This window comes from Oryctolagus cuniculus, chromosome 8 (genome assembly GCF_964237555.1).
Source record: "Oryctolagus cuniculus chromosome 8, mOryCun1.1, whole genome shotgun sequence".
Lineage (NCBI taxonomy): Eukaryota > Metazoa > Chordata > Mammalia > Lagomorpha > Leporidae > Oryctolagus > Oryctolagus cuniculus.
In genome coordinates, this window is record NC_091439.1 from 18,397,798 (window position 1) to 18,414,594 (window position 16,797).

Sequence of the window (16,797 nt, forward strand, 5' to 3'; positions counted from 1 at the left end):
TACTAACAATATCAACAACTTTCAGTTTTCTGAGTATTAAAAAAGCTGATGTGTGGGAAACACATTTAATACAGTTATTATCTAATAGGAAGTCCTCAATAAATATTAATTGTTGTTGCTATAGAGCTGTAATGGAAATAAAAACAAGTACATTTCTCTGGTAACAAACACATATTAACTTCAGGGGAATGGAACACAGAATTTCCCCAACAAGACTAACAGCTTTCATTTAGTCTATCAAGACTTCTCTGCCATGGGTAAGAAATTGTTTTCATTATATTCAACCTGTATTTGTCATAATGTCCTAGTCAGGTATGAAACAGGGATCATTATTCCAAGGTGATCTTAATTAATCTGATAGGACATTTTCACTCATTTCAGAAAGTTCCTTCCTTTTTTTTAACTTTTATTTATTAAATATAAATTTCAAAAGTACAACTTTTGGATTATAGCAGCCTTTTCCCCCCATAACCTCCCTCCCACCCGCAACCATCCCATCTCCCACTCCCTCTCCCATCCTACTCTTTGGGTTTTTTTTTTTTTTTTTTTTTTTTTTTGACAGGCAGAGTGGAAAGTGAGAGAGAGAGACAGAGAGAAAGGTCTTCCTTTGCCGTTGGTTCACCCTCCAATGGCCGCTGCGGCCAGTGCGCTGCAGCCGGCACACCATGCTGATCCGAAGCCAGGAGCCAGGTGCTTCTCCTGGTCTCCCATGGGGTGCAGGGCCCAAGTACTTGGGCCATCCTCCACTGCACTCCCTGGCCACAGCAGAGAGCTGGCCTGGAAGAGGGGCAACCGGGACAGAATCCGGCGCCCCTACCGGGACTAGAACCCAGTGTGCCGGCACCACAAGGCGGAGGATTAGCCTAGTGAGCCGCGGCGCCAGCCCCCATCCCACTCTTCATCAAGATTCATTTTCTTTTTTTTTTTTTTTTTTTTTAACAGGCAGAGTGGACAGTGAGAGAGAGAGACAGAGAGAAAGGTCTTCCTTTGCCGTTGGTTCACCCTCCAATGGCCGCCGCGGCCAGCGCGCTGCGGCCGGCGCACCGCGCTGATCCGATGGCAGGAGCCAGGAGCCAGGTGCTTTTCCTGGTCTCCCATGGGGTGCAGGGCCCAAGCACCTGGGCCATCCTCCACTGCACTCCCTGGCCACAGCAGAGGGCTGGCCTGGAAGAGGGGCAACCGGGACAGAATCCGGCGCCCCGACCGGGACTAGAACCCGGTGTGCCGGCGCCGCTAGGCGGAGGATTAGCCTAGTGAGCCGCGGCGCCGGCCAAGATTCATTTTCAATTGTCTTTATATACAGAAGATCAATTTAGTATATACTAAGTAAAGATTTCAACAGTTTGCACCCACACAGAAACACAAAGTATAAAGTACTGTTTGAGTAGTAGTTATACCATTAATTCACATAGTAGAACACATTAAGGACAGAGATCCTACATGGGGAGTAAGTGCACAGTGACTCCTGTTTTGATTTAATAATTGACAGTCTTATTTATGATGTCAGTAATCACCTGAGGCTCTTGTCATGAGCTGCTAAGGCTATGGAAGCCTCTTGAGTTCACCAACTCCGATCTTATTTAGACAAGGCCATATCAAAGTGGAAGTTCTCTGCTCCCTTCAAAGAAAGGTACCTTCTTTGGTGGCCCGTTCTTTCCACTGGGATCTCACTAGCAAAGATCTTTCATTTAGGGTTTTTTTTGTTTTTTTTTTTTTTTTTCGCCAGAATGCCTTGGCTTTCCATGCCTGAAATATTCTCATGGTAGGCCCAGTTATTGTTAAGGTCCAGTGAGGTAAAACTTGTTCTAGGGGTTCCATAGGATTTCTGTTATGCTCTGTTACTTCTAAGAAGTCAAGTAGTCTCACTCTCTCACTCTTTAGTTTTCTGCTCTTCTTCCTTTCTGCACTTTTTTTCTTACCTGAATTCAACGGATCAGTCATAAGTATTTATTGATCTGCCACACGCAGTTTTCTAGAAATACAAGGTGGGTCCTCTAGGTTGTAGAGAGGACACATAGAAAAGAGCAATGCAATGTGAAAATTAACAAAGTGAGCAGAAGGCATTACTGGCACAGGCATTGCCAGTTGCTGAATCCAGAGGCCTGACTGAAGTGGTTTCCCTTAGCTTGGCCTTGAAGTAAGGATAGGGCTCAGCTAGTCTAGAAAAGACAATGAAGTGCATGAGTAATGGTCGAGGGCAGAAGCATCCTGGTTTTTTCCCATCCAACTCCCTCCTTTCTTTTACTTCTTTTTTGTTTCTGAAAGTTGGAGTGTATCTGAGAGTGTCTGAGAATGAAACGGATTGGGTGTATTTTGCTCCAATATTACAAAAGAAATAATTTTATTTCTTTTTTTCACCTTTTCACCATTGTTGCAGGAAATCTGGGATTATGAAATAAGTGTGGGTCTAAGTTACAGGCAGCATATTTAAAAGGAAAAAAAACAATAGTAGTGATTTGTTTGAGATAAAATGTTATTTCTATATCATATAAAATCTGGAGAGAGGCTGTCCAAGTATGGTACAGCCCAACCATGGGCTGAGACTCCTGCCTTTCTCTTCCACCAGCCAGCCACAGCATGTACCTTCCTTTCTTAAGGTTTCCTTGTGGTCCAAAATAGCTGCTAGCACTCCAGCCAACATATCTGACTTAGCAAAGCAAAGTAGCAAGAAAGGACAACAGAGCTCCCTAGAAGCTAAGTCTGCTTTCTTTAAACAGCATTCCTGGAATTCTAACACCACACTTGCACTAGTATCTAATGAAAGACTTAGCCAATGGATTACACCTTGCCAAATGGCATATGTGGCAATTTGCCAATAGCTGAAAATTGAATTTCTATTAACAAAGAGGAGGAGCATGGATATTAAGAGACAGCTATGCAGTGATCATCATAGATTTGAAGAAAGAGAGTAATCTCAGTTGAATGAAATCTTTGGGAAGATGGTGGTGCTTTGGTTGGTTTGGGAAGAGATTTATTTTATAGGTGAAAAATCCCAAGTTATAACTTTTATGTTTTATTTCTTTATACTTAAAATGTATTATATAGCTACTTAAGAATTTTTTTTGAATGGAAAATATCTAGTTATCCTTAAAATTTTTGATTATGAGTAACAGTATGATTTCTGGAGTCAGACCTCCTGTGTTTGAATCCTTACGTGACCAAATACATGTTTAAAAATGATAGCACCTATAGAGTTGTGTTCAGGAATAATAGTATAATCTACCTAAAATGCTTGTATGATATCGTAGAAATAGTTTTGAACTAAAACTTAGACCTGAGTTTTGGACTAGGCTCTGCGATGATTGCTTTGTGTATGTGGTTATGGATATTCATAAAATGTGAAATCTAAAATACACTCATTCAGTGGCTCACTGGCAATTCTCTGATTATGAGGGACCATTCCTTTTTAAAAGGAATCTGAAAAGGGTATTGATTTCAGATTACTTTACAATTGAATAAGAGACTTTTATTAGAAGAATTTTTTCAAGAACTCTGAGAATATTCTTGTTGATTTCCAAACACTTAGGTATATCACAAAATATATTGTATATATTTATACCCAGTTTAATAATGTCCCAAGTGTGGTTAAAACAGTGTTTTTAAGAACTAATTGTTTCAGAAGACCTTTTTTATTTTTTTATGCAGCTGGGCTAGTAATAACTAATGATAGATGAATTCAATTTACATAAATTTCAGACCAAGAGAATATTTTAAATCATGCCATGGAGGATTGCTTTAAGTTAAGAAACTAATGTCATTATCTCTTCCTCTTATTTAAATTGTCCAGTTTACAATAATTGTGGAGTATAATAAGTGATTTGAGATTACCTTCTTGATGAGATTTTAATAAAATTTGATAGCCAAATACTTTTAATAACAAAATGCTATCAAAATTTATATACCTATATATGTTTTCTAAGGAAATCATATACTTCAAGTTCAGCCATCTCACATGTTGCTTCCTTGTCAGAAGGCAGCTTTTTAAAAGAATATTGGCAAGTTTTTTAAAAAAAATCCAATTGAAGAATTCTTTAATTTAGAAAATGCAACTGTGCGCTTAAATAAAAATAGTTAAGCATCAATGCATCCTTTCTAAATTTCTTCATTTAAAGTGGCAAAAAAAATTTTTTTCAAATAATTATTTTTCTTTTAAAAAGCTAATTGCAGGCCGGCGCCGCGGCTCACTAGGCTAATCCTCCACCTTGCAGTTCCGGCACACCAGGTTCTAGTCCTGGTCGGGGCGCCGGATTCTGTCCCAGTTGCCCCTCTTCCAGGCCAGCTCTCTGCTGTGGCCAGGGAGTGCAGTGGAGGATGGCCCAAGTACTTGGGCCCTGCACCCCATGGGAGACCAGGAGAAGCACCTGGCTCCTGCCTTCGGATCAGCGCGGTGCGTCGGCCCAACGCGCTGGCCGCAGCGGCCATTGGAGGGTGAACCAACGGCAAAGGAAGACCTTTCTCTCTGTCTCTCTCTCACTTTCCACTCTGCCTGTCAAAATAAATAAATAAATAAATAAATAAATAAATAAGCTAATTGCTGGGACTGATGGAAGATGAGCAATGATGAAGAAATTTGTTTCCATACCAGATCAAGAGTTAACAGGAACTCCTTACCTTGACCCAAGCACTAGCCATAGCTTTCTTCTTTTACTCGATTATGCTGCCCCCACCCCCTTGCCTGGCTGGCTCCTCATTGCTGCCTGGCTTTATAGAAATATTGAATAGTTAATTGATCTGACCATAGTTGGTGGAAGTAAAGAAATCCCAAACACAAGTGCCATGTTTTCATTACGTGTGATGCATGTTTATCATCTTCTTTAATCCTTCCTTTCCTGGCCAAAAATATACTCAGCCACATTTAGAACCATCAGAGAGGAAAGACACTGGCTTTGTGACTCACCAATTGCCTGGCAACAGTGAATTTTAGACCCAAGAAGGGTCAGTGCTGTGGCAGAGTAGTCTAAGCCTCCTCCTGCAGTGCTACCAACCCATATGGGCACTGGTTCAAGTCCTGGATGCTCCTCTTCCAACCCAGCTCTCTGCTCTGGCCTGGGAAAGCAGTGGAGGATGGCCCAAGTTCTTGGGCCCCTGCAACCCACGTGGGAGGCCTGGAGGAAGCTCCTGGCTCCTGGCTTTAGATAGGCCTAGCTCTGGCCACTGGGGCCATTTGGGAAGTGAACCAGCAGATGGAAAACCTGTCTGTCTATAACTCTGCCTTTCAAATAAATAAAGAATCGTAAAAAAAAAAAAATTAGACCAAGAATCTCAAATGTTAATGAAGAGGCTTAAGAGTGATACTAGGCAGGACTCAATTGTTCATTGGGTTTTTCTTTTAGGCAAATTCAGGATGTTTAAAGTGTGTGGCTATGGATATCTCATTTTGTGGAATACTAAAGACTATGCAGATTTTTTTCCACTTAATTTTCTTAAAATATTTTTAAATATTTATTTACTTATTTGAGAGGCAGATTTATAGACAGAGAGAGGGAGAGAGAGAGGTCCCCCATCCACTAGTCCACTCCCCAAATGGCCACAATGGCCATAGCTGGGCCAGTCTGAAGCCAGGAACCAGGAGCTTCCTCTGGGTCTCCCATATGGGTGCAGGGGCCCAAGCACTTGGGTCATGCTCCACTGCTTTCCCAGGCCATTGGCAGAGAGCTGGGTGGGAAAAAGAGCAGCCAGGACACAAACTGGTGCCCATACAGGATGCTGGTGTTGCAGGTAGAGGCCTAACCTAATATACCACAGCACTGGCCCAATTTTCTTATCTAAGCCAATTTCTTTTTCATTTGTGATCTTGGTTTTCCTCCAAAAGTTCACAACGTGTTTGTAAAATAGTTTTATTTTTATTAAACTTAAATTCCAGAACAAATAATTTAAATGCAATATTTAAATACCATCTTATTGAATTTTATTTCTAGTTCCTTGTATTGCTAAGGACTTGACAAAACAGGATTTTTATGTGAATGCTTTACAGTTTAATTTTTTAAGATTTTTTTTTTTAATCTGAAAGGTAGAGCCATAGAGAGGCAGAGGCAGAGAGAGGGAGAGAGTGAGAAATCCTCCATCTGCTGGTCCATTCCCCAGATGGCCACAATGCCCGGAGCTGGGCCAATCCAAAGCCAGGAGCTGGAAGCCTCTTCCAGGTCTCCCATGCGCTTGCAGGGACCCAAGTACTTAGGCCATGTTCCACTGCTTTCCCAGGCCATACCAGAGAGTTGTGGAAGTGGAGCAGCTGGGACTCAAAACTGGTGCCCACATGGGATGCTGGAGCACTGTTGGCTTCACCGACATGCCATAGTGCCGGCCCCTTAGTTTTAATTTTTTTAAAATCTATTTATTTTATTTGTACTTATTTGAATGCCAGCGAGACAGAAAAACAGAGACTGACAGAGATCTTCTGATGATTCATTTTCCAAATGCCTGCAAAGGCCAGAGCTGGGCTAAGCCCAAGCCAGGAACATGGATGATCTCCTACACGGATGTCAGGGACCCAACTACTTGAGCCATCATCTGCCGCCTCCCAGGCTGTTCATTACCAGTGTGCTGGAGTCAGAAGGAGAGCTGGGAGCCCAATCCAGGCACTTGGATATGGGATGTAGGCATCTGCTGTGCCCTATGTTTGCTCCCCATAATGTGCTTTAAAGCTTGTGTGATGAGCCATGTTCAGGTAACGGGAAGCTGGTTTCCACCTTTACCGAATGGAGCCCATTGTCATGCTATGGGTATCATTTGATCACCTTGTGGGGCAAATGAGCACTGTAACTGCTGGATCACTGAGAACACACTACTTTTTCTTGGTTCAGTCAGCAGCCTGGAACAAACCAGGAAAACAGGGAAAAAAATCAGTAGATACTGAAGGATATATAAAAGCAGAAATCTGTGAAAGAGTAAGTAAAAGTCAAAGGTTTGAGAAAGAGGAAAGACAGGAATTGCCTTCAATGCAGTGTCTTCCAGGAATGAGGAAGAGTATGGTTGTTTAAGAAGGTTAAAGCTAAGTAAGACTCACTTTTAAAATGTAAATCTATTTCAAACTTTAAACCAATATTATATATTAAAAAACTGGCTTGTCATAAAGAGATGGTAACTGAGAGTAAATCTGATGGAAAAAAAACCCTATTAATGTGTAGCTAAAGTCGGCTCCCTGCATAAGGCTCTGTGTACATGTGCAGTGCCTGTTCTTCATTTGCTAAGAAGTGGCATTCGCACCAGCAGCAAACCAGCAACTTTCCATATCTGCAACCTGAGGCATTGAGAAAGTTGTCAAAAGAGAACCACTTATACTCTGTCCATGTCCTTTGAGTCATCTTGTTGACATACTTAGAATTTAGCAAACGTTCTTCTCTGAGTTTCTCAGCCATGTCATCAAAGAGATGAATTGAAACCATTTTGATAAGTTGATGAGGTGATGAATACGTTAATTGTCTTGGTTGACTCTTTCTACGATGTGTGTGTATACATCAGATATCACATTGTACCCCCAACATACACATAGTTATTATATACCTATTAAAAAGAAGTAAATTTTTAAAACAAAAAAACACATTTAAGAGGTCAAATGAAGAATTTTCCAGGATCAGGGCTCTGGCAGCCTGGAAATACTCACTTTTCTTTTATGAAAGTATTTTCTATATAGCACCTGTCCAGAAAAGCAGTATGCACCTGTGCCAAAGCACCCAACACATTTGTAGAGCTAAAACACGTTACAGTGCTTCCTGTGAGAGAAACCCTGCGATTGCCGCATTGGGAATTGTTTCTTACACAAGCTATCTAAGGTACAGTCACTGTAAATTTAGGCAGTCTTTGTTACTTACTACAAATGTATAGAATCTTTACCTACTTCATTTTAGCAGCATAATGCTCTCTGCTGTCTGACAGGACTTGTGTAGCAAGTAAATGCATTAGTCACACTGACCATTTTTCTTGCAAATTTGTGACATAGATTTAATTATAGGAATGACCAGCAACTTACAAATCTAATTTTGGTGGAGGCTGAGGCAAATTTTTTTTTTTATTTTAATAATGATGGATTTTTTAAAGCAATGATTTCATTACTATTTAAAGAAATCTACTGGTGTAGAACTAGCCAATTGACTGGAGTTATTTTATTACCCTTTAACAAATGCCATGTACTTTCATTTTTATTTTTATTAATTTTTAAAATGTCATCATTCCTAAACTGGAAAAGCATTTGCTCCTGTGCCCATTTGGGTAAAAATAAATACATATAAGCTATTCTGGGCCAGGATGCTTGTAACGGGCCTCCTAAGACAAATGATGCTGGCAGTTGGTTAAAACCAAGATTAAATTTCTGAGACTTGAATCCAGCCCACTACAGAACTGCTTAGCTTGTGGCCTTTATGGCAAGTTGCCCACTCACATGAATTGATAGTAATGTGCTTGAGAGTTCTTATTTTTCTGCTCCTGTTTCTATAAACTAAAATTCTACCATGAATGATCTATTTATTGAGCTAACATTTTGGGGTCTGAGCTAATATTGTGGTGAGCCAAACAATTAAACTTCAAGATGTCTTCAAGTGAGAATATTAAGTCCCAGCAACAGAGGGTGGGTAGGTGTCTGGGGAAATTGTGCCTAATATTTACATAGCGCTTTTCATTTTATCATGATTATGTGTTCATTTGAGAGGCTGAGTGACAGAGATAGTGAGGGAGAGACAGAGAGAGAGATCTTCCATCTGCTGGTTGATGATTCAAATGGCCACAATGGCCAAGGCTGTGGCAGGTTGAAGCCAGGACCCTGTACTCCATCCAGGTCTCCCATGTGGTTGACAGGGGCCCAAGTACTTGGACCATCCTCCACTGTTTCCCCAGTCACATTAGCAGCGAACTCGATTGCAAGTGGTGCAGCTAGCACTTGAACCAGTACTCTGTTATGAGATGCCAGCATCGCAAGCAGTGACTTAACCTGCTGCATCACAATGCCAACCCTTTCATAGAACTTCTTGCAAGCTTTTTCCCATTATTAATGCACTTCATGGACTCAGAGCCCACTGCCATTCCTAAGTAAATGAGGGTGTGTAGAGAGGAGCAGGATGCATAGACTCCAGGCTCCACCAGGAACTCAGGTTTTCAAGCATGCATGCAGCTGTCACTTCTGAAAAATAAGTCTATGTTATTCAAAGTGGCAGATTGCAGTTTGAAATAAAAATAAAACCAACTTTAACCTCATTTTTTGTTGTTTGATGTCACATTAATTTGTTGACTGAAACATTTGTGGATTTCCAACAAGGAGATGGGCTAGCTTCTAGAACCGATAGATAGAAAAGAAATATGTACATATAATTCTTGCTGTCAAAGAGCTTAAAGTTTCTGGATTTAAGTGGTATTTTTCACAAATGTGATTCCACAGAAATCTTGCTTCTAAATTGTTCTCAGGTGATTTGGTGCTACAAAATTTGAGAACCACTTATTTTAACTATGAACCCCAAGTAACATAGTAGATCATCATCTCAATTATTTTTTAAAGACTGCCATTTTTGTGGCATCAGTTTCCACTTGCTGAACTTTTGGTTATTCCTTATATTTGGTGATTATGAATACAGTTGCTATGCATAGCTACTTGCAGGTTCCTGTATATGCTTCCATTTCTCTTGGGAGTGGGATTGCTGAGTCATGTGCTAAAATATGTTTAACATTTTAAGAAACCACCACGCTGTTTTCCAAAATGGTTGTACCATTTAACATTCCCATCAAGTAATGCTGAAACAATCCAGTTGTTGCATATCCTCACCAGCCTTTATTTTAACCATTCTAATAGGTGTGTTGTGTGTCACCACAGCGTGGTGGCTAATGATGTTGGACATCTTTTATGCCTTATTTTCTATCAATATTTCTTACTTGATGCAGTGTCTGTTTGAATCTCTTGCCTGCTTTTAAAACTGGGTTCTTTGCTTATAATTGGTTGTGAATTTTTAAATAGGTTTGAACATCAGTCATTTTCAGGTATGTGTTGTCAAGAACTTCTCTCAGTCTGTAGCCTGCTTTTGCATCTTCTTAATGGTGACTTTCATGGAACAGAAGTTCTAAGTTTTTATGAAATTAAATTTATGCATTTTTTTCCTTTCATGAGCCAAACTTTTTCTATCCTAGCTAAGAAATCCTTGTTTAACCAAAAGTAATACAGATTTTTTATTATATTTTTCTTCTGTAAGCTTTAGTTTTTGTTTTATAATTATGTTTATAGTCCATTTTGAGTTACTGCTTGTATGTGGTGAAATAAGGTGGGGGGTTTTGCATTTCCTATGGTTGTAAAAGTATGAAGTTTTTATATCTATTAAGCTTATCCATGTTTTCCTATATGGATGTTTCCATTGCCCTCATAATTATAAATCCCTTTCATATCACAGTGTCAAACTCATGTGTGTTTTCTTTTAATTTTATAGTCAAAATGTGTACCCCATATATATTGAAAAGCAAAGCCTATCAACTGGGGTTCAGCAAATACAAATAATAGTTTAGAGGCAGTTCATTTGATCATGGTGTCATTGGTTAAATAAGTCAATTTCTATTTGTTGCCTCTCCTGCTGGCGTTTTCCCATGTAAATCTAGCCTTATAGTGTTATTTTCACTCCTACAAAGTGATATATATGCTTGTCCCTGAAAATAATTAGATCAGTATTCATGACTGTTAAAAATTGTTTCTCTACCTTAGGATATTACACATGACATTAATGTAATCACTTAAGATAAAATTGTTTGTTCAAAATGTAAAATGCGAATGTATATAGAAGAGAAACAAAATTATAGGAACCTAATTTTTATCTCTATCAATTTAATTGGAAAGATTCACAGTAATTCACAGCAAAATATTCCTGTTTATAGGATTGTGGACAGTGACAGTTTCAGATAGAGAATTTAAGACATAAAATTCATCATTTTAAAAGCATTGATCCATTTGGTTTAAATTTTTGCTAACCAAACAGACTGTACTGGTTAAGGGAGAAAATCTAGTGATGTGAATCTGGTATGCTGGAAATTAGGATCAGAGAATGCCTCACAGCTCTTGGGAAGTGCTTGAATGTTGATTAATATTCTGCATGTGCAGTGGTGATTATGCTGTGAGCTTACAGTTTTTACATTTTCCTTCTCTATTGCCAGAGTAACACACTTGTTTGATTTTCTCGAGTTAACTTTTTGGGGGCAACATTTATAATAAGCAGAGTAATTAAATTAGAATGTGTTCACTTTACCGTTTTACTTTATAAAAATATTTGGTCTACTTGGTCAAAATTGGTATTTATTATTATTAATATTATTCAAGTAATTCTCTTATAAGACGTTATTTTCTAAAGTGTTCTCACGTTTCCACTGGAAAGCTTAAACTAATATTTTTATGTATCCATTTAGAAAAGGTAACGCTTGTTAACGTTTATTGTGCTTTAGGTATTTTCCAAGAGGCAAGGTAATGAATCCCATCTTCCTTCTCACCTTCCACGTAATGTTGTAATATAAAATTTCATCTGATATTACTTGTATATGTCACTCCCCTGCTGCTTTCACTGACTCCTACTGCCCACCACATACATGAGCCATTCTGCTGTCTTCCTGGTGTGACCCCATCCTCTCTCTTCAGCACCTGTCATCCCACGAGTTGAGTGTCGGTTCACTCTTCTCTTCCTCTCTTCTAACACTTAACGTTTTCCTGCTCCTTCCTCTGCCTGCACTGTCTCCATCCTTCCTGTGATCTTAGCTATCTCACAAAGCCTGCCACAAAAGCAGTTTTTCCAGCTTTTCTCTTATGGTTATTTAGCTTTTAGAGTGACTGTCTGTCAGGATGGAATTGGATAGTATAGTTAGTGTAAAATTGTGACCTTATTTTCCTGTCTCTGGTACTTCCTGTCCTCATTAGGCTGCTGTTTTTCTTTTCACAGAATATTTATCTCCTAACATATTATATGATTTATTACTTATTATGTTTATCATCTTTCTCCCCCTATTTAAATGAAAGTATGCTTTGTTTGCCTCATTCAGTTATCAATAGCACCTATGACACCTGGAGCAAAGTAAACACTCAAAAAATACTTGTTGAATGAATAAATAGAAGTCATGCAATCAATGCTATTATATTATCATATGTCTAATATTATAAAAATATAGAGGTATACATTTAAAGTATTTGTTAGTTATTACAGTTGTGTGTGGAATTAGCTAAGTAATTATCCCAACATCACTTTAATTGAGCATATATCTACCAAATTTTTTACTATGTTAGAGTGATTTTAAATTGTGAGCTTCTAAATATCACTGAAGCATATGTTGCAGCCATAAGAAATTTGCATTGCTTTGTATTCAATGTTGACTCAGAAAGAGGGAGGGAACTGCCATACTTAAATTTAATTTTGGATAGTTTGTAAGGTTTTCCCCTTATAATAACTGCTGTGAGGTAGATTGGGTAAGATTATCCCTGTGCAATAGATTACGAACCCATAGAATTTTTCGTTGAAATAATTGCAAATATCTGAAAGATCCCCATGAAAAATTACTATAAGCATGATTACTGCATATATTTAAATAATTAGAGATTTATAAATGGTTATAAGTGATTGTCGTTATATAGCATTGTAGCGAATGGTCACACTGTTAATATTAAATGAAAATACCTTTTCTTTATTTCTTAAAAAAAGTTTTTTTATTTCTTTTTTTTAACTTTTATTTAATGAATATAAATTTCCAAAGTACAGCTTATGGATTACAATGGCTTCCCCCCCATAAGGTCCCTCCCACCTGCAACCCTCCCCTTTCCCACTCCCTCTCCCCTTCCATTCACATCAAGATTCATTTTCGATTCTCTTTATGTGCAGAAGATCAGTTTAGCATACATTAAGTAAAGATTTCAACAGTTTGCTCCCACACAGAAACATAAAGTGAAAAATACTGTTTGAGTACTAGTTATAGCATTAAATCTCAATGTACAGCACACTAAGGACAAAGATCCTAGATGAGGAGTAAAGACAGAGTTACAGAGAGAGAAAGATTGAGACACACACAAAGGAGAGGTCTATCTGCTGGTTCACTCTCCAAATGGCCATAATGAATGGGTCAGGGCCAGGCTAAAGCCAGGATGCCAGAACTCCATCTGGCTCTCCCTCCTGGGTGGCCGAGTCCCAAGTTCTTGGGCTATCTCTGAGTGCCTTCCTAGGCACATTAGCAGGAAGCTGGATCGGAAGTGGAGCAGCTGGACACAGACCAACAGCCCTATGGGATGTCGGCATCACAGGCTGAAGCTCAACCTGTTGTGTCAATGCCAGCCCCTCAAGTTTATTCTTTAACAATCTGTGAACTTTGTCACATAATTAAATTGACAGGTAAAAAGCTGGATTTCCATACAGCACTGAGAAAGGAACTGTATAGTACACTTCAGAAGAGGTAAAAATGTTAGCAGATCTGAAAAGTTAAAGAACCAGTTCTGCCGTGACTCGGATATGAAGCCTAGGCAGGGTTTAGTGTCGTTCCTCCACGAAGAGGGGGAGCGACATAATGGTGCCGTGACTCGGATATAAAGCCTAGGCAGGGTTTAGTGTCGTTCCTCCACGAAGAGGGGGAGCGACATAATGGTGCCGTGACTCGGATAGGAAACTTAGGAGGGAAGAAACGGGAAGAAGTGGGAAAATACCGGAGAGAGAGACTAGCAAAGAGCCTAGGGGAAAGCCGGACGAAAAAGGTGCCGGAAGAAGCTATTGAAAGCCTAGGCATAGACTCGGATACGGACTACGAGGGGAAGCTGGGAGAAATCTCTAAGGTCGAAAGCGAAAGTGAAAGCTAGAACAAACAGACTCGGATACGGACTGTGGGGAGAAGCCAGGAGAAATGAGGGAGGAATATTGTTGGAAGAAAACTTAGGGAAATATACCGGGTAGAGAAAAATGTTAGGGAAATTGAAGCCGCGGGGGGCAGGCCGAGGCGGAAACGTAAGCCAGTTTGGAATTCTTTAAGTTAGCCCGGGGGGCAAAAGGCGAAAATCTGGAACCAGAGGCAGAGACATGGGCCGCCAGGTTGGAATCCGTCAGATTAGCCCGGGGAGCAAAGGATGGGAAGCCAAACCATAAGGCGGAGACGCGTAAGCTAGGTTGAATTCGCCAGGTTAGCCCGGGGAACTTAGATTGAATACCAGTGGTGGCGGAAACGTAAGCTACGCTGTGTGACTCGCGGAAGCCGCCGCATGCAGAGAGAGCGCGCGGGCGTGAATAGATAGGGAACGTGGGGCTAGTGCGAGGCCGTGGTGTGGGCGCGAAGGGGTGCGGAGACCGCGGAGTGCGCGCACGAAGCCGGGAAGCCGCGCAGATGAGAGAAGCACGGGCTGAAGCGGCTCAGAGCCAGGAAGCCGCCGCCCTGGGGCGAGGCGCAGAGAAGCAGCCTCGGGGCGGGCGCCGGGAAGCCACAGGGATAAGAGAAACAGAAGTTTAGAAGTAAAATGAGAGAAATAGGAATGCTGGAAGATAGAAGCAAAATGGGAGAGATAGGAATGCCCGGAGGTAGAGAAATAGAGAAAAATAAGGCCTCCCCTCAACATGGCAATGAGAGAGCTTGGATTCAGTCTGCCTGATTAGGGAGGTGGTGAGCACCTGTGGGCGGCTAGCAGCTTATGCGCCGCAGGTCACCAAAGACAGGCACAAATTAACATCAATAAGTCTCCCCACAATACCGCAATGAGAAGGCTTGGATTCGGTTTGCCTGATTGTTAGGGCTTGTAAGTACCTGCAGGCAGTTCTAGCAGAGCAAAGCATGCGCTGCAGGGCACCGAACACAGGCACGCATCAGCGCCTAAAAACCTCCTCACAACATGGCGAAGAGAGGACCTGGATTCGGTTTGCCTGACTGATAGGGCTTGTAAGCACCTGTGGGCAACTCTAGCAAGCAGAGCAGAGTGTGTGCCGCGGGGCACCGAAGACAGGCGCGTATCAACGCCAAAAATAAAAAGAAAGGGGGATCTGTGGGGAGCAACTCGGACTAGACTGTTACTGGAATTAAGACTTATTCTATGCATCTGCTCTCCCACAATATGGCACTGGGAGAGGAGAAAACAGCTTCTACGCAGCTGCCTCTTGCCAACTTGAGTGATGACCTCCAGGAGCTGATCCTGCTCCTGATTGGAGGAGAGCAGTGTACTCGGCGTGTGGGCAGCCGAGTTGGGATTGGCAGAAGAGGTCTATAAAGGAGGAGAGAGACAATATGCACCAGGAACATCTAAGAGGAACATCTGAGGGAACACCTGTGCAGCCCCCGAGAGAGCCGGCCGGCGGTGTGCCGCTCCCCCGCGGAAGTGGGGAAAGTGGCCAGGGGGAACTGCCCTTCCACGGAGTTGGAAGGGACAGTAGCCAACCCGGGAAGAACCAGCAGCAAACCCAGGGAGGGCCGAGCAGACAAAAGAACAGCGCAGGGTCCTGTGTCGTTCCTCCACGAAGATGGGGAGCGACAAGTTCCATGGTATATAAAAACTAGGTCAAATCTATATCTGAGAAGCATTAGAAGTGCTTAGGAAATAGAAAGTTGGGAAAGTCCAGGTGATAATAAAAACAGGTTACTTGAACTTGCAATATGATATGACCACAAGTGAAGGTTAATGCAGTTCATCTTGAGAGGCATCATGTTACAGCCCTCTGCACTTGAGTGTGTAGATTCAAAAATAAGAATATTGCTTTGTCTTTGGTCTTATCATCCTGTCAGAAGTTAAAATTTGTTTAAAAAATAAAGATGCAGAAAATAATATAGATGTGAGTGGGGCTAGAGGAGCTTTGGAAAGTGAGCTCTAACTCTAAATAATGTAGAAAAAAAGATTTTTAAGGTACTGAAAGAAGAGGTGTAAAGCTAATTGGACATGATTTTTTAAATGGGAAAACTGGTTCTATTACCTTATGATAACCTGATAAAAACATTTGTGACATTTATATTTATGATAGCAGTCTATCAAGCATTCAGAACTCCTGATCAGGAGCTATTGATATGTACAGATTGGAGCAGGACAGATTTTATAGTCTTTTTATTAACTAAAGTGAGCAATAGGAAAGATTATTTCTTGGGGCTGGCACCGTGGCTCACTTGGTTAATCTTCCGCCTGCAGCGCCGGCATCCCATATAGGCGCTGGTTCTAGTCCCAGTTGCTCCTCTTCCAGTCCAGCTCTCTGCTGTGGCCTGGGAAGGCAGTGGAGGATGGCCCAAGTACTTGGGCCCTGCACCCACATGGGGGACCAGGAGGAAGCACCTGGCTCCTGGCTTTGGATCGGCGCAGCGCACAGGCCATGGCGGCCATTAGGGGGGTGAACCAACGGAAGGAGGACCTTTCTCTGTGTCTCTCTCTCACTCACTAACTCTGCCTGTCAAAATAATAAAAAGAAAAAAAAAAACAACAAAGATTATTTTCTTGTTCACCAAAAAAAGGTAATGTTGCCTTTTCTCCTCTTTTCCTTCCACCTTTTTTAAGTTGAGGAAGAAAAGAAGGGGTAGAGATCATGAAAAACATTTTATAAATGTAGAGGCTTCTGCCTTTTGCCCTTTAATTCATTGGTAATTTTCCTCAAAGTGGTTGAATCCCAAGTCTGCATCATTAAATATCTCTATAGAATTTTTGATCCATACCTCAAGTAGTTTGGAGACAAACAATTGTTGAGGTCAAAAGCTTACATTTCCAGTTCTAAAAAAACATTGAATGAAAACTCCACCAGTGAAGACAAGTGATTAATAAAATGAAAGTTAAGCAGGTGAGTGTAGAGAGCAACCAGGTTAGGAAGAATACTTCCCCTGCAATAGAATACCACATTCTTTTCTGTGTGATTTCCCAAGATA

General features: G+C 40.9%; 1 protein-coding gene across 14 annotated transcripts in view; it reads left to right on the forward strand.

Moving 5' to 3' along the window:
* SLC10A7 (solute carrier family 10 member 7) overlaps positions 1 to 16,797 on the forward strand; it is a 290,444-nt gene that overhangs the window by 96,304 nt on the left and 177,343 nt on the right. For 3 of the 14 annotated variants that reach the window (XR_011378229.1, XM_051820010.2, XM_051820011.2), the window contains exon 6: positions 185 to 257. The exons of 9 other annotated variants lie outside the window; for them this stretch is intronic. Coding sequence is in view for 2 of the 5 variants with exons in the window: in XM_051820010.2 (XP_051675970.1) it covers positions 185 to 257 (73 nt within the window). In the remaining 3 variants the exon portion in view is untranslated. Of the gene's footprint in view, positions 1 to 184; positions 258 to 11,400; positions 11,420 to 16,797 lie in introns of those variants that run through there. 2 more of the 14 variants (XR_011378230.1, XM_051820018.2) reach the window with 2 other exon arrangements.